The 18454-nt window shown below is 33.4% G+C and overlaps 2 protein-coding genes across 2 annotated transcripts; both read right to left on the bottom strand.

Moving 5' to 3' along the window:
* Positions 1–1423: 1423 nt before the first annotated feature.
* Positions 1424–2684, bottom strand: LOC124924124 (basic endochitinase-like). The gene is made up of 3 exons (XM_047464200.1): positions 2306–2684; positions 2065–2218; positions 1424–1988 (listed from the first exon to the last, which is right to left on the bottom strand). Exons 1-3 carry the CDS (start codon positions 2682–2684, stop codon positions 1592–1594), a joined length of 930 nt encoding a protein of 309 aa, XP_047320156.1. The 3' UTR covers positions 1424–1591.
* Positions 2685–6810: 4126 nt separating this feature from the next.
* On the bottom strand, positions 6811–7599 carry LOC124924784. The gene has a single exon (XM_047464776.1). The coding sequence runs from the start codon at positions 7597–7599 to the stop codon at positions 6811–6813; it is 789 nt and encodes a 262-aa protein (XP_047320732.1).
* Between the last annotated feature and the right edge of the window lie 10855 nt (positions 7600–18454).

Genomic DNA, 18454 nt, shown 5'->3' with positions numbered 1-18454 from the left:
GTTTTGGATTATAGAATGACTTATTCCAAATTGTGTGTGATGCAATTAGATGGGGATGTCTTTCTCCCTCCCATAAATGAAGGGTCAATTGTTTTAATGCAATGTTATATATCTTTAAAAATATTAACAGGAAAAAAATATTACTTTATCAAATTTATTATTTTATTGATATAATTTAATAATTTATTCATAAAGTACTGTACCAAATTTTATACAGTATTTATGTACATGTATTATGTTTAAAAACAAAAATTACTTTTGTAAAAAATAATTGCAGCATATACCATTACATTTATAATGGGTTGTTTACATCGTATAGAAACTCAATCATCTAAACTTATTATAATTCTAAAATATAAGTTCATGAACATACAACATAAAATAAAATAATAATACTTTATAATTAATTATATTTAGTAAACGATAGAATGGTACACTACAAAAACATACATTATCAACTTTTTAGTCGGTAATGAACATTGATGAAGGGACTGTCCTGAACGGACTATAGCAATGTCATCACAAGTGTGTTATTAAAAGAACAAGTGTGTCATTAAAGGAAGTATTTCAAGCCATCAACACTTTGAACAATTACTTGTTAAAAATACGAACAAAATATACCTGGATAAAAGATGAGGCTAATTTTGTCTTTGGTGGAGAGAAGTAACAAGCTACTGCATATTCATATTTTTTTAAAATGAATTTTGTAACTCATAAACAATATATATATATATGACTTTCTAATTTTTTTTATCTTATATTTTAGCGATAATATTACTTTACAACAACATTGGACCAAATTGGGACCGACGAAATTTACTACTTAAGCAAGGTTATTACTTTACCGGATATTACTTTGAAGAGGTTTAACTATATAGTTAATTTGATTTTTAAAACACATATAACAAATTAAGACATGAACTAATAATTATTAGCAAGTTAAACTCAACCCGTATTACCTAACTCAAATTAAATTTATTCAACCCATAATGCAACCCATATTATTTACTACTATGGGATATGGATTGGGTAACCAAAATGAATTTTTTATTTTCTTGTTTTTTTTTTGTCATTTTAACACGTTTTTGACTCATATAACATATTTTAACCCGGTTAACAAATATTTGACTCTTTATACCCCGTTTAACAAATATTTGACTAATTTAACACAATTTTCACTTGTCTAACACATTTTTACTCCTTTAATATATTTTTAAACACGTTTAACAAAAAATTGACTGATTTTGTCTTGTTTAACATTTTTTGAACCGTTTAACCCGTTTTTGACTCGTTAAACATAATTTTAGCTTTTTTTTACATGTCATCTAAAGAATTTTGACCTCTTATGTATAATAAACATATTTATATTATACCCTTGTTTTTGTTTTCAGATATATGATATTATTAAAAAACAAAATGTTTGACTCCATATCCATTTATTTAACCGGGTCAAACCAACAACAACAACACAATGTACCGTGACAACATCTCAACACATGGTTGATAGTGTGGGACAGGTACATACATTATTCATACATTTAGACATTTTATTTATTCAAAAGTAAATAAAGGACCAACAGTGCTGGGGAGATTACATGGTTTCCACCAAGTTTAAGATATTACCAAAAGACCTCTGGTTGCCGCAGTCCAAGTTATCTCCCGGGTTAACTCCAAGTATACTGCAGTACCTCTTATAGAACCCAATCCGATCCTGCACCCTCGAATCTGACCCGTGCCCACATTCCACCCCTCCGTTTATAATGTTGGTAATGATACCGTATCCAGGCACACGCCCAGCCGCTTGGTCCGCCCCGCTCGGGGACCATCTCCGGGTAATGACGTCATGGCAAGACGGTTTTGGGGATTGAGGAGTCATCCAGAACCATAATGCAGTCTTGAATGAGATTGTAGGGTCAGTTGCAACCAGGTCTGGGTTATTCAACAAGTCCACACCTATTGCTCTTCCAGCCGGTCCATAGTTAAAGTTGCTGAAATTAATAATAAATTAAACACATAAAAAAAAAGCTATTTTATTTTATTATTTCATGGATCAGCTTTACTTACTAGGAGATTTGGATAGGACCGCGACCGAAATATTTCCTGCCTGGTGCACAAGGCCACTGTGCGCTTGGTGAACAGTAGTCGGGAGGATTGCCCTGTTCCCTCAAGAAGCAGTATCCCCAAGCATATGGGCCATCCGGCGCTGACGCCCACCCACCTATCAATTAATACGGGCTTATTTATAACATTATTTTCTTGTAGTAATAAAATGTATGTCTCATGATTCATCCTTAATTATTAGTACCTGTGGTTTCGTGGGAAGTTTGAGCCAAGAAAGCGGCGATCTCCTTCTTCCTAGTGTTTGTGTCGCCAGTTGTGGCGAACCCGTTAAAGGATCGGGCGGCGCCAACGAAAGCGTTGTAGGTGTAGAATCCCTTGCCAGGACAGGAACCTTCGTTGCGGTGTTTTAGTATGTTGTTGAACATGGATTCAGTTATTAGGGTTGCTATATCACCGACAGGGCCAGGGCCTGGAGTAGGGGTGCCACCGCACTGGCTCTGGCAATTTGGACCACCAGCTTCACGTCCGCATTGCTCAGCCAAACAGCATGTGGCTGCTGCTGCTGCTGCTGCTATGGCTAGGAGAGAAAGGAGCAAGAAGGGCAAAGGTTTAGAATTTTTCATGATTTGTGTCTGTTAATGGATTTAGATGGATGTTGTTTCTGCTGTGATATTGTATAATGCATGGGGTTTTATAGCAGTTAAGAGATGGGAAAATACCATTTTTTAAAATAATTTAATCACCGATCAATTTGTATGAAACATAAAATAGGAATTGATAGTTTGAAATGTATACATTAGATTGTCCTTTTGTTAATTAATTAAACTAAATGCGTTAGTTAAGACATAAAATCTTACATTGGAAAAGTCAGGCTTGGGCAGTTGAAGTTATTTAGTCTTGCTATATTTATCAATCTATACTATATATCCTTTCTAAATGTATTTATCAATTAAAATTAAAATTTAAATTTAAAAAACATTATGTGGTACTTTTAGTGATGGTATTGGTCTTATGTGAATCATATGTAACGTCGTTATTACGAATTTACGGCACTACATGAGATTCAGAAAAGATTATGGAATTGGTTTATAAGGAGTTATCTTCCTTCTTAAATATTTTCGTGCACGTTAAATTTTTGCTATTCATGTTTTGCTATCTTTGTTTATACGATTTTTATCTTATAATATTTCATTAACCACCTCACCAAGGTAGCCCGGTTGTAAAAGTCGATTTGAAAAATCAAAAAGGTCACGGGTTCGATTTCATCTGATAAGTGAGGGGTTATGGTTGTGGGGTGTCATTCTAGTTCTCCTTTTAGAAATTTGACGAAATTACCCTAATAATGACCATTTTTTGAGAAATGACCAAGGCCTGATAAAATTTATAAAAATGACCTTTTCAACATGTTTAAAGACGAAAATATTCCTTCGCGAAGTTCGCGTCACGCGAGGTCATTTGAGCAAACATTACCGCGTTACACGAAGTCATTTTTGCAAACATTATCATACCATCTCTTTACGTCACGAACATCTCTTTGTGACGCAAAAGGGTATTTTCATCCGAAAGGGTCATTTTTGAAAACTTTATCAGGCCTGGTCATTTCCCAAAATAATATCATTATTAGGGTCATTTCGTCAAATTTCTCTCCTTTAATTCCCAAAAAAAATATTTCATTAACCTTTTAAAATTAAATTTTACAAAATTTATATATATATATAATGATGCTTAATTTTTAAAGTGTCCAGATTGGCGGGTCGAGAGCTGTGGTTAATTTGGATATATATGTGAGAGTAAATGAATATTTGGGTCGGATTATGGGTTGACCCGCCCATAAACTTAAAACGGTTAAAAATAAAATAATAAAAAAATTATAAGTATGGTTCGAACTTGCAACCTAACAAAACAAGTACAACTTTTTAATCAACTAGGCTAATAACACTTTACATTTTAAATTCAGCACCAAATTTGATTAACGCGTAACATTTTAACAATATAAGTTCAACATTTTAACTAACTAATCTATATATATAATGATGCTTAATTTTTAAAGTGTTCAGATTGCCGGGTCGAGAGTTGTGCTTAATTTGGATATATATGTGATAATAAATGAATATTTGGGTCGGATTGTGGGTTGAACCGCCCATAAACTTAAAACGGTTAAAAATAAAATAATAAAAAAACTATAATTATGGTTCGAACTTGCAACCTAACAAAACAAGTACAATTCTTTAACCAACTAGGCTAATAACACTTTACATTTTAAATTGTTCAGATTATCGGATCGAGAGTTGTGCTTAATTTGGATATATATGTGAGAATAAATGAATATTTGGGTCAGATTGTGGGTTGATCCGCCCATAAATTTAAAACGGTTAAAAATAAATTTAAAAATGCTATTACATTTTTACCGTAATATTTTGTTTACGGTTTTTTATATATTACTCGTGCATTCGTGCAAATGCACGGAATATATGCTAGTTATAATAATTAAACTAATTAAAACTTTAAATAATTTTTTTATATATTGAGTAATATTTATTTCAAAAACTCTCAATTTATTATTAAACGCGTTAACTTATTAATATTTATAAATAAATACATAAAATATTCACATCACTAATTTATAATTTTGTTGATATTTGAAAGAAACGGTTACAACCGAAATTCTCTATTGTAAAGGGAAGATGGAAGATGATTTAATTGGTTTTTGCAGAAAGTGATTATGCATAGGGATAATAATTATAAATTATTTTGTGATTTTTAATCTAAATTGGCTTGTTATGGTCAAATTTTCCCGGTTTGATCGGTAGTTGATCATGAATATTGGAGCGAAAATGATATTTGTGTCTTCTACTCCAATCTCACATAGATTCTGTCATAAATACTATAAACATAATTAAATATATAACATCGCCATTTTATTTATTTATTTATTATATCTTATAAGAATTTAAGTTTATTTCTTTATAATATAAATATTTAATATATTACAATATTTATAATATTAAAAAAATTATTTATATAATTTTATTAAAAAAAAATTATTTAATTTAAAAAATATGATATAACGATGCCCCATAAGGATTTCCTGAAACCGAACTGGACAGAAATGATAGTAAAAATAAATTCCCGAAATAGAATAGGACAGAGATGTAATGACAAAATCTATCTTTGAAGATGGTTTCACCGATTACACTAAACCAAATATTAAATAAGAGTTATTTATTTTAGGTTAATAAATCAATGATGACTTTAGTCATCTAGGTAATGTTAATTTTTATTTTTATTAACCGGGTAGTTGTTGAATTTTATGTTAATAAATCAATAATGACTTGGTGTAATGTTAATTTTTTTTAATTAGCTTGTTGTCCCTACCTTAGTTGCTTAATTTCTAGATTAGTTGTTTAAATTCTAGCTATATTAGTTGCATGATTTTAGGCTAGTTCATTCATTTTATGTTATATATGTTATATGGCATATTTAAAGCCCTAATGAAATACTTTTTGCTTTTAAGTAATTTTTAATTTACAATAAAATTATTCAAATTAGCAAAATTCTTATGCGAATGCATACAATACAAATATAAACAAAATAAATTTAAACAAAAAATTATAATAATATGTATTTAATGTTTAAAATTCTTAAAAAATCATTAATAATATATTAAAATAAAAAATAAAACACTCTAATTTCACATTTTATTCATTTCGATAAAACAACTCATTTTTTCACATATCTCATCATATATTTTTTTTCAATAAACCTCTCATCTCGCGATCTTACACTTTCACTTTGGTCTATCAAATATCTGATTCATATTTTTTAATATTTAGCATCGTGACTCACACTTTAGTCGATCAAATATTTGATTTATATTTTTTAATCATTTTCAATTGTTACCACCAGCTTATTATCTCTCGATAAACAACATCATAATCACAATTGATTAAAAGATTGTACTTATTTTGTTAGATTAAAAGTTCGAAACATACATAATTGTTTTAAATTTATGGGTGAGTCAACCCACAATCCGACCCAAATATCCATTTACTCTCACATATATATCCAAATTAAACACAGTTCTCGACCCGGCAGTCCGACATTTTGAAAATTAAGCATCATTATATTATATTATATTATATATATATATATATATATATATATATATATATATATATATATTTATTCATTTATTGTGAATTTGATTGGTTTAAATGAAAAATAAGAGGTTTAATTTTTAATATTTTTTTTTTTTTTTTTTTTTTTTTTTTTTTTTTTTTTTTATCAAGTGTGACTCTTGGTTGGCACACCAATCAAGACAAAGCTCATTATTTTTAGTGTTTGTAATCAAATAGAAGAAAAATAATTTGTTTACTTCATGTCTTCGAGTCATTGAAACTGTAATAACTTGTTCTTATTCATCTCACCTCTTTGTGTTGTATGGTTTTGAGATTTAACTATGATGGGTTTGCATCCAACGCCACAAGAAAGGGATGTGAACTAGATGCTATATCTTATATTATGGTGAGATTAGGTCCAACAAAATATTGGGATATATTATGCAATTTTACCTCCACGGCTTATAGAAGGAGAAATGATATCATGAAAAGACGTAATGTATTTTGGTAGAAATGTTGTATTCATGTATAATTTGTACTGTACTGTATTGGATTTTGGTATGTACACCTATGAACAGATTATAACTACATCAATGTGTCAAAATTGAATGGAGGGATGAGATATCCTCTCCTAGTAGCTAAGCATGTTGAGTAGCAAAACTCTAGTCTTGATCAAGTGTTTGAACAAGCAGTCTAGTCCTTCTTCAATATCTTGAATTTTGAGTTCCATCTCTTCCAACTGTCTCTGGATGCTCTCAATATCCATCACTCCCAAAGCTTCATTTATTTGGTCAAATTCATTTTTGTTTGTGCCCACCTTGTTGATTAGCTTCGAGATTAAACTTGATCGTGCCTTTGTCCCCATAATGTAAGTCAATGATGATTCAAGAACTGAAATTGTGGCAGATTGGACACCGTTGAATAAATCAATAGCTTCTAATTGATCGTTTCCTTCCGAGATCTTGACATTCTTGAGATCCTTTAAAGCCATTTGAATTGCCTTTTTGTCCTTCTTTCTGGAGGCCAAATACTTTCCAGAGGCATCAGTTGCATCTTTCCTTCTTCGGAGAGATGAAAGAAACTCTTGCACATCGAACTTGGCCTGGGAGAAAATTCCCTTAGTGGCTGTGCAGGCATCCAAGACCTTGATATATTTATCCAGCACATCATCTGCTTGGACAGTTGTTAATGAATGTTGAATGTGAGGCATATCTAACAAGTCATCAACCGATAAATGCAGATCTTGAAGGCCGCTCAGCCTATCTCCTAGAGAAGACAATGAAGTAGAGGCTGCTCCAGTTTCCTTAAGTCTGTTAATCTGTTCATCCAATTGAGGAAGGAGTGGGTAGGTTCTTGATGGAAAGCTGATTGAGCGAGCATGCTGCCGAGTTCTCATTCTGAAAGGAGAAGATGGTGCCATTTTAATGAACTGATATTGATTAGTTCAACTTCTAAGTTTGTCTTGAAAAGTTGCTTGTTAGTTTTGTATCTCTTCTTCTGGCATATGCTCCATATTTATAGTCTCCTTTTCCATATTCTGGTGATAACGTGATCTTGATCTTGATCTGAATGAGATAGCATTTGCTGGATTTGTTTTCAATGATGGCTCAGTGTTTCCTTCCCACCAGTCAGGTTATTGAGAAGTCAGATGAACTTAAACTTAACAATAGGTTTGTCGTGATCATGTGCTAATAATTCACATGAAACAATGTATGCAACTACTATTCTCTTTTGTTGTCTCCCCCATGGGATAGATGACAACTCACATTTCTATTTAAGATTGTCATTTATGCTCATTTATCTGCATATGACCGGCTCTGCAAATCTATTATAATATAGGTCATTTATTCAAAACTACCACAATATTTTATTTTCATAATCATGTGCAGCAACCTGAATACAATTGGAATCGTTTTATCATATGCTTAGACATCATCTGCACACTCACCAAGAACAAGCATGTGGTTATGGCATTGAAAAATCTGTTTGGTTACATTGAATTATAAAATATGTTACTGATCCTAGATTCATGCATGCACAGCTATCATAGGAACTAATTATTAACGAAGGGTCTCTTCATTGTTGTTATGTTCAAATACTAATAATGTTGTTGCACGAGCATCATGAATAATTCAAGGTATTTAATTATTTCACTCTATCAGAGTTGTCTCCCCCACAAGGAATATATTATGTTTCCCTCTTGCTGTCTGTCTGGCTCTGGTCTACATTAATTGTTATCATGCAAATCTGTATGCATCCTGTATGGTCTATTTTGATAATTGTGAAGCAACATGTTTTCCATCTCTGGCAGGGAAAAGAAATATATAGTTAATAGATCTAAGTTTTTAAATATTTTCTTCTTTTTATTCAAGTAACAACAGATCTGGTGTTTATCTCTTTTGCAGTGGATAGATAGCTATTTGCGTTCCGGTGATGGAACAGTTATAGACCTTGTGAAAATGGGTCACACGCTCTTGAAAAAGTGAGGCAAACCGACGGTAATTGTGTTGATCTGTTCTTATCTTCTTATTACAAATTATCAGGAACTTCTTCTTTTGGATTGGAGGCCTCTCCTCCAAGTGACTTATCAAGCATCATTCAGGTAGAGCCTTTGGTATTTGGAATTTGAAATGTTGTATTAGATTCCTCCCCAGACAAAGAACCTGGAACAATTGGCTTCTCTTGTCCCTTCATCAAAGTTGAATTTATGAATGTCTTTGATCACTTTCAGAATAAAACTTGGAATTCAACTTCTGTCATGTTCAAGTCTCCTTGGCTAATGATTTGAAACAATTCAGGGTATAAGATTATTGGCAAGTGTAGTCTTATAGGATTATCAGTTCACCTTTGTGAAAGAGCGTCAGATTGTTGATGCAGTTCTCATTGCTAATGAATGTGTGGACGTCGTAAAGAAAACAGGGATTTTATATTCTTCGTTGTGGCTGTGCATGGTTTATTCAAGAGCTCTGAGTAAAGGGATCATTTGTCCCTATTTACTATGGATATGGAGGTGGTGTTGAGCTTGTTTATTCCAAAGCTGGAAGTACAATTAGGATGAACGTGATCCTTTTTTAGGCCAACAAGGAAGGAAAGTTTTCAAGAGTAGTCTAAGATATTTCTCATAAAAAACCTTATATAACTAGCATAGATTGGCTAAGAATTTGGGCTTTAAAGTGGGGACTCTACCAAGAAGATATCTTAGCCTCTCCATGATTTGGAGTTCTTGAAAAGATGAAGACTAGCAATACCTTGTGGAAACTGCAATGTGAGGATGGTCTTTATCAACAATTCTTTATTTGTCTTCTACCTATATAGTATTGGGTCTTCCAAACTTACTCAACCTTACTAAATGAAAGTATGTGAAGATGGATATAAGAGAATGGTTGGCTTGGGATTAAACGATGCAGTTGTTTTCACATTATTAGTCCGGTATTGGAAGGGGAAATTTACATGACACAAATACAGAAACAACGTTCAAATGTCGATAATAGACATTTTTTTTAACTCGACTAGGAAAGGTTATTCCTCCCAAACAGTCAAAGAGCCTGGAGTCTTTCAGATCACATACCTATCTTTCAGATTGTTGGAGAAATCGAATAATAGCACCTGTTTAGCAATTCAGAAATAAACAAGCTACAACAAGGCCTAACAATTCTTTTTCCCTTTTGTGTAATCAAATAGACAGCCAAAACAATTGAGCATCAAACAATCAAAAAACAGAGAGCAGGACACCAAGATTTTACGTGGAAAACCCAAATTAGGTAAAAACCACGGGACACTTCGGCCACTTAAATCATCCACTATATCAAATGGGTATACAATGTAGTTCAATACAAGCCTAGAGGTAATCTAACAAAAGTTATCAATTGACCTCATCCTAACTTGTCATTCACATACATTATCATCATCACTAAAGATGGCTAACCAAATGGAGAAGAGATAAAGGAAATCAGAACAGAAGAAGAACCTGCTGCTTCAATGGAGGAATTGCTGCTTCAATGGAGGAAGAACTGCTGGAAGAGAGAGAGAAAAAAACCAATCTAAAACTGCTGTGTTTTTTTTTTCCTTAATTAAATATGCCCTAATGGGCTTTATTAATTTGTTAGGCTCAACTGCCAAATGAGCTGACCCAACAAATATCCCCCGTCAGCGCAACTTCGCGGGTTCCAATAAACCCGCTCTCTCCCGACAATCTTCAAACTTGTACTTAGGCAAGGATTTCGTAAACATATCGGCACCATTCTCATTTGTATTAATCTTCTCCAAGTTCAGCTCTTTTGCCTCAAGCACATCACGTATCCAATGATATCTCACGTCGATGTGTTTGGATCTCGAATGAAAAGCTGAATTCTTTGAGAGATGAATGGCACTTTGACTGTCGCAAAACAAAGTAAACTTCTCTTGCTTTTGGCCCAACTCTTGTAGGAACTTCTTCATCCATAACACCTCTTTACATGCCTCAGTAGCTGCAATATACTTAGCTTCTGTAGTAGACAAAGCAACACACTTTTGTAACCTTGATTGCCACGAAACAGCACCGCCTGCAAAGGTAACCAAAAAACCTGATACATATTTTCTTGAATCAACATCACCCGCCATATCAGAATCTGTAAAGCCTTCCAAAATAGGAGTATCACTTCCGAAACATAAACGTGCTTTCGAAGAGCCTCGAAGATATCTGAGAATCCACTTAACAGCCAACCAATGTTCTTCTCCAGGGTTGGAGAGGTACCGACTAACAACACCAACTGCGTGTGCTATGTCCGGTCTTGTACATACCATGGCATACATAAGACTACCAACTGCAGAGGCATAAGGTACATTCTTCATTTCATCTTTCTCTTTCTCACTTGTAGGACATTGTTTAGAACTCAACTTGAAATGACCTGCAAGTGGAACTGAAACCGGTTTTGCATTTTTCATTGCAAACCTCTCAAGTACCTTCTCAATGTACTTCTCCTGTGATAGCCAAAGTGTTCTGTTCTTTCTGTCTCTTGTGATTTCCATGCCTAGGATCTGCTTCACTGAACCCAAATCCTTCATCGCAAAAGACTTGTTCAACTCCCTTTTGAGCTTCTCAATTTTCGCAATATCTTGCCCAACAATCAGCATATCATCAACATAGAGCAGAAAAATAACATAATCATCAACACCGTATCTTTTGATGAAAACACAATGATCAGAAGTAGTCTTACTGTATCCATTTGCTTCCATGAAGGAGTCAAATTTCCTGTACCATTGTCTAGGCGCTTACTTGAGCCCATACAAGCTTTTCCTCAACCTGCAGACAAGATCTTCTTTACCTTTAACTTTGAAACCCTCAGGTTGTTCCATATAGATCTCTTCCTCCAAGTCACCATGGAGAAATGCAGTCTTCACATCCAGTTGTTCAATTTCCAAATCTTGACTAGCAGCCAATGCCAACACAACTCTGATGGATGACCTCTTCACAACTGGTGAGAAGATCTCTTCAAAATCAATCCCCTTTTCTGTCCAAAGCCCTTCACAACCAGTCTTGCTTTGTATCGAGGTTGTGAGCTATTCTCTTGGTGCTTCAACTTGAATACCCACTTGTTCTTCAAAGTCTTCTTTCCTTTTGGAAGTTTCACCAAGTCATAAGTTTCATTCTCTTGCAAGGAATTTATCTCTTCTTGCATTGCCACCGACCACTTGTTCTTGTTTTAATGAGACAATACTTCTTGATAGGTTTCTGGTTCTCCCCCATCAGTCAACATCACATACTCATTGGGAGGATACCTACTAGAAGGTTGTCTCTGCCTACTAGATCTTCTAATATGTTGATCATTAGGTGGCTCTAGAGAACTATCATCATCTTGTTCAGCTTTCTCTGTTGGCTCAGCATCAACTAAATGAGTCTCATCAACCTCAACTTGGGCATTTTCCACATCATTGGGCTGTGATTGTGGTGTACGAATCCTACCATTGTCAATCAATTCATTCTCTGTAGACTTCGGCTTTCTTTTTTCTCAAAGTCTTCAATGGTTTGATCTTCAAAGAATACCACATCTCTGCTTCTAATGAGTTTCTTGTTAACCGGATCCCAACATCGGTACCCAAATTCTCCGTGGCCATACCCAATAAAGATACACTGTCTCGTCTTGCTATCAAGCTTAGCTCTCTCATCTCGAGGAACATGAACAAACACTTTATAACCAAAAACTCTCAAGTGATCATAAGAGACGTCTTTACCTCTCCAAACTCTTTCTGGAACGTCGCCATCTAAAGGAGTTGAGGGTGAAAGGTTTATCAGATCAACCGCTGTCTTCATTGCTTCTCCCCAAAAGGATTTTGGCAACTTAGCATGAGACAACATACACAAAATTCTCTCATTGATAGACCTGTTCATCCTCTCTGCAACTCCATTCTGTTGAGGTGTTTTGGCACAGTCTTCATAAGCTTGATCCCATGACTTTTACAGTATTCCACAAATGGTCCTCTGTATTCGCCACCATTGTCCGAACGAACACATTTCAACTTCTTCCCAGTTTCTCTCTCCACTTCAGCATGAAACAACTTGAAGTAATCCAATGCTTGATCCTTAGTCTTCAAGCAATATGCCCACACCTTCCTTGAGCAATCATCGATAAAAGTGATGTAATAATGAGCACCACCTAAAGTCAAGGAATCCATAAAACATATGTCTGTGTGAACCATATCTAGGATATTGGGCTTCCTAGATGGAGAGAAACTTTTGAAGGAAACTCTATATTGCTTACCAACTAAGCAATCTGTGCATGTCTTCAAATCTGTGGACTTTAAGCCCTGGAGATCGATTGTCTTGGAGAGAATTTGCATGCCATTCTGACTTAAGTGACCAAATCTCTTATGCCAAAGTTGTGCTGAACAATCATTAACTGCATTTGCTTCTCCCCCGTAAGACTTAGTCTCTGTCACATAAAGAGAACCGACCTTCTTTCCTTTAGCTATCACCAAAGATCCCTTAGTGAGTTTCCATTTTCCTTCACCAAAGTAACTATGATAGCCCTCATCATCAAGAATACCAGTAGAGATCAAATTCATCCGAATATCAGGAACATGTCGAACATTCTTCAAAAGTAGCTTGCACGAAGTGTTAGTATCCAAACAGACATCTCCTTTTCCAACAATCTTACACGTAACATGGTTTCCCAACGTCACTGAACCAAACTGTCCACTAGTGTAAGAAGCAAATATATCACAACGATTGGTGACATGATAAGAAGCACCTGAGTCTACCACCCATTGTGTATCTTGAGAAACAAGGTTGATACTATCATTGTCGTAAACAATATCGATGTCGTTACCACCCACATCTGCAACCTTACTACTTCCATCTTGCTTATTCTCCTTTTGTTCCCGCTTCAAAGATCTACACTGATACTTCTTGTGTCCTGGCTTGCCACAATGATAACATGTAATCTCTTTTCTCGAGCTGGATGTTCCCCGTGACCTGTCTGAACTGCCACTACGATTCTTTGGAGTTTTACTTTTACTTCTACCCCTTTTCTCAGTCACGAACACCTGACTTGGAGTCGAGAAGCCCTGTTCTTTTCTTCTAGCCTCTTCATTCAGCACGCTCTCTTTCATCATTTTCAAAGTGAGCTTACCTTGTGGAACAGAATTGGTAATTGAAACCACAAGTGTTTCCCAACTATCAGGCAGAGAATTAATCAAACACATAGCATGAAGCTCATCATCAAATTTCATTCCTATCGCAGCCAACTCATTTAGAATCCCCTGAAAAGCATGTAGATGCTCAGACATAGAAGACCCATCTTGATATTTCAACGAGCAAAGCTTCCTAAATAGAAATGCTCTGTTTTGAGTGTTGTTCTTCTCATACAGTTCACTCAAAATAGTCCACACCTTAAAAGCATTAACTTCAGTAGCCACATGCTGATACACACTGTTGTCAACCCATTGTCTGATTTTACCAACTGCCTTTCTGTTCAACTTCTTCCAATCTGCATCTGTCATAGCCTTTGTTTGCCTTTATCACCCAAAATAGTGTCTTCATAATCATAATTACACAATAAGTCCTCCATCCGTGACTTCCAGATTGTGTAATTGGTAGCTGTGAGTTTGATCATCGTTCCATTACTGCTCAACGATTCTTCCATTTGAATTATACAAGAATCACCACCAAACGAACTCAGCTCTGATACCACTTGTTGGAGAAATCGAATAATAGCACCTGTTTAGCAATTCAGAAATAAACAAGCTACAACAAGGCCTAACAATTCTTTTTCCCTTTTGTGTAATCAAATAGACAGCCAAAACAATTGAGCATCAAACAATCAAAAAACAGAGAGCAGGACACCAAGATTTTACGTGGAAAACCCAAATTAGGTAAAAACCACGGGACACTTCGGCCACTTAAATCATCCACTATATCAAATGGGTATACAATGTAGTTCAATACAAGCCTAGAGGTAATCTAACAAAAGTTATTAATTGACCTCATCCTAACTTGTCATTCACATACATTATCATCATCACTAAAGATGGATAACCAAATGGAGAAGAGATAAAGGAAATCAGAAGAAGAACCTGCTGCTTCAATGGAGGAATTGCTGCTTCAATGGAGGAAGAACTGCTGGAAGAGAGAGAGAAAAAAACCAATCTAAAACTGCTGTGTTTTTTTTTCCCTTAATTAAATATACCCTAATGGGCTTTATTAATTTGTTAGGCCCAACTGTCAAATGAGCTGACCCAACACAGATCACATACATATCTAATCAGCAACTTTATCACTTTTTTTTTAAATAACCACTTGGTTATTTTGTTTTTTCCTTTCTGCATTTATATCTTTGTATATTTATATCTTTATGCAAATTAACCCTTATTTTGTTAAGAAGAATGATAGGGAGCACGACTTTGGGGAGCGACTCGTACAACGAAAGTGACATCGCTGTTATACAAAAGTGACCTCGCAGTTATACAAAAGACACCTCGTCCCTTTTGTATAACAACGAGGTCTCTTTTGTATAACAGCGAGGTCACTTTCGTATAACAGCGAGGTCACTTTCGTTGTCCGAGTCGCTCCCCCAAAGTCATGCTTCCAATCATTTTTCTTTTTGTTAAACCACATCAACCAATTGTTTGTAACGGAATTAAGTGGGAATCTTCTAAGCATTATGCTCAGATAGATTGCTTACATAATTGGCATGTTGAATGTTAAACATTAGCTCCTTTTTTCTAATCTTCCTTCTATCAAAATCCAGATCACTTCATTTCTCCGGTGAAGCGTCATCTTTTCTTTTCATCTTTGTCTGATTATTGTATCAACCTCCTTTCTAATTCGAAAACACTCTACTAGATAATCTCAATTTTATCTCAGCATTTAAGAACGGGTGGACGTCACATAATTTAGTTTGGGGCATGCCCTCATTTATTTTGGCCCTCAAACAAAGGGATCTTAAAACATTTTTAATCGAATGGAGGCATACTAATTTTGGTTCTGTCAGATCTAACATCAAATTTACTAGCAAGGAAATTGATAATATTGATAAGCCAAGGTGCTTCAGGATTTATAAAAAAATGAGGTTATGAATAACCAAACTCTTATGGAAAGGCTGAAATTTTTCTATAAATGGTAAGAAAGCAACACAAATAAAAAATCTAGATGTATTTGGATCAGGAAGCGACTATAATAATAGTTTTTTCACAACTACGCGAACACTCAATAAAGATTCAATCACATTTAAGTTCTCAGACTCAAATGGGAGATCTGGAAAATCCAAATACTATCAAGAATTCTATCACAGTATTTTACGAAGAACTTCATACGAAACTTATGCGGCAGTGCAATGCAAAAACATAAGCCCCTTTTTTTTAGTAAGTATAGGTTGGGGAAAACTCCAAAACATTGGTTCCAAAAAGCTTACCTTATATTATAGAAAAGTTTTAGAAAGGGGCATCCCCCTAACAACTACAAGCTAGCGCGCAACGGCTTTGAAGCCGTTGTTGATTGCTGGGCTCGAAAATATTTCATCTTTTTAAACCCACACTTGACGGGTCCCTTTCACAAGCATTACAGGGATCAAAGTTCCTTCATTGAGCAAAATTTTCACTTGAAAAGGTTTTCGATCACGTAAATTTGGATTTCCTCTTCTATGTGATTGATAGAATGAGCTTTGGTGCCAAGTAAAAAAGTGGATCAGAACTGATGTGACTGAGCCTCGTTTTTCAGTTATTATCAATGATACCAACTTTTTCAAGGGCTCGAGGGGCCTTTGTGAAGGCGACCCTCTCTCTCTCTATTGTTCACAATTTTCATGGAACTCTTCTCTAGACTTTTCGAATGAACCTCTATGCTCGGTTTTTGGATAATTTCCCAAAATAACCTTGTTTGGCGTTCACTTTCCCAAACTAACCTAATTTGTTCCTTCATTCCTAAACTAACCTAGTTTACTATTCAAAATCAGTTTTATTTATTTTTTTATTTTTTTTACATTTAAAATTTATTATATATAAAGTTTATATTCTGATATATATTTTAAAATTCATTATATATAAAACTAAATTATTTATATTTTAATATATAATTTAAATTATTATTTTTATAAATTAAATTATTTATATTTTGATATATATTTTAAATTATTATTTTTATAAATTTAATTATTTATATTTTGATATATAATTTAAATTTGATTATTTATATTTTAATATATATATATATATATATATTTACATTTTAATTATTATTGATATGAGGAGTGATAGAGGGAGGGAATTTAGTGAGGGAATTTGGTGATGTAATTTAGTGAGGGAAAATGTAAAAGTGAGAGGAAAGAGAAAAAAAAGGGAGAAATTATTTGATTATGCCACGTCATTCCCTCACCAAATTCCCTCATCTAATCATTTCTCTATTTATATATATAATAAATATTCCCTTTAACATTCTAATAAATAATTTATCCTCATCTAATCATTTCTCTATTTATATATATAATAAATATTCCCTTTAACATTCTAATAAATAATTTATAAGTACTAATAAATTTAAAATATTTTAACTATAAAAATATAATAATTATATATTCATAAGAACGTTTTTAAATTTATCAATTATTTATTAAATATAATAACATTTTTAATTAATATTTTAACCCTAAAAATATGGTAATCTTTTTATTATATTTAATAAATAATTGATAAATTTAAAAACGCGAATAATTAATTATTATATTGTTATGGTTAAATTATTTTAAATTTATTAGTATCCAACAATTATTTATTAGAATTATTTAATATTTATTACACTATATAAATAATAATTGAAATATATATATATATATATTAAAATACAAATAATCAAATTTATAAAAAAATAATTATATTTAAATTATATATCAAAATATAAATAATCTAATTTATAAAAATAATAATTTAAAATATATATCAAAATATAAATAATTTAATTTATATAAATAATAATTTAAAATATATATCAAAATATAAACTTTATATATAATAAATTTTAAATGTAAAATAAATAAATAAATAAAATTGATTTTGAATAGTAAACTAGGTTAGTTTGGGAATGAATAAACAAACTAGGTTAGTTTGGGAAAGTAAACTCCAAACAAGATTACTTTGGAAACCGTTCCTCGGTTTTTACTCGGGCATAAATATCAGGACTACAAGAAGGCTTTGCAATATTATTCATCTTCTTTTACTGATGATATTTTTTGGTTTAGAAACCCCCACAAAGGTTAATCTTATTTGCCTCAAAATGATTATCATTCTTTTTTTAGCTTGTTCGGGACTATCAAAAAGACAAATCAGAAATGTTATTTGCCGCAACATTCCTAACATCCAAATGTTGGCGGATACATTGGGCTTCAAAATCGTATCCCTACCATCTAATTACATTAGCATTTCTCTAGGCGCAAAAATTAGAAATATGGATAATTGGAACCCCATTATTGAAAAGATGGAACAAATGCTAGGCATTTTGAAGAGTAAGCTCCTATTAAAAGGCAAAAGACTCTCACTTATCAAGAGTACTCTCTCGGTTATCCCAACCTATGTGATGCCTTTTCTTCACATCCCGGCAAGCCACAACAAAAAGAATGGAGACAATTATGAGTAATTTCCATTGGAGTAATTCTAGCTCTTCAAACGTCTCTCACTTGGTTAACTAGAATAATACTAAGTTGTGTAAGCATAATGGCGGACTCAGAATCAAAGATCTTAGATCTTTTAACTACTCACTCATTTGTAAGTGGTGGTGGAAATACCATAACAATGATAACAATGTATGGCTA

The sequence above is a fragment of the Impatiens glandulifera genome, chromosome 2 (genome assembly GCF_907164915.1).
Source record: "Impatiens glandulifera chromosome 2, dImpGla2.1, whole genome shotgun sequence".
Taxonomy (NCBI): Eukaryota; Viridiplantae; Streptophyta; class Magnoliopsida; order Ericales; family Balsaminaceae; genus Impatiens; species Impatiens glandulifera.
This window is presented reverse-complemented; position numbering and strand designations above follow the sequence as displayed.

What these genes read in the sequence shown, in the direction of transcription:
- LOC124924124 (XM_047464200.1), bottom strand. Translation starts at nt 2,684, where the DNA reads ATGAAAAATTCTAAACCTTTGCCCTTCTTGCTCCTTTCTCTCCTAGCC. An exon ending in AACTTCCCACGAAACCACAG is followed by an intron (nt 2,219 to 2,305) that starts GTACTAATAATT and finishes ATTAATTGATAG; the next exon opens with GTGGGTGGGCGTCAGCGCCG. An exon ending in GGTCCTATCCAAATCTCCTA is followed by an intron (nt 1,989 to 2,064) that starts GTAAGTAAAGCT and finishes TATTAATTTCAG; the next exon opens with CAACTTTAACTATGGACCGG.
- LOC124924784 (XM_047464776.1), bottom strand. Translation starts at nt 7,599, where the DNA reads ATGGCACCATCTTCTCCTTTCAGAATGAGAACTCGGCAGCATGCTCGC.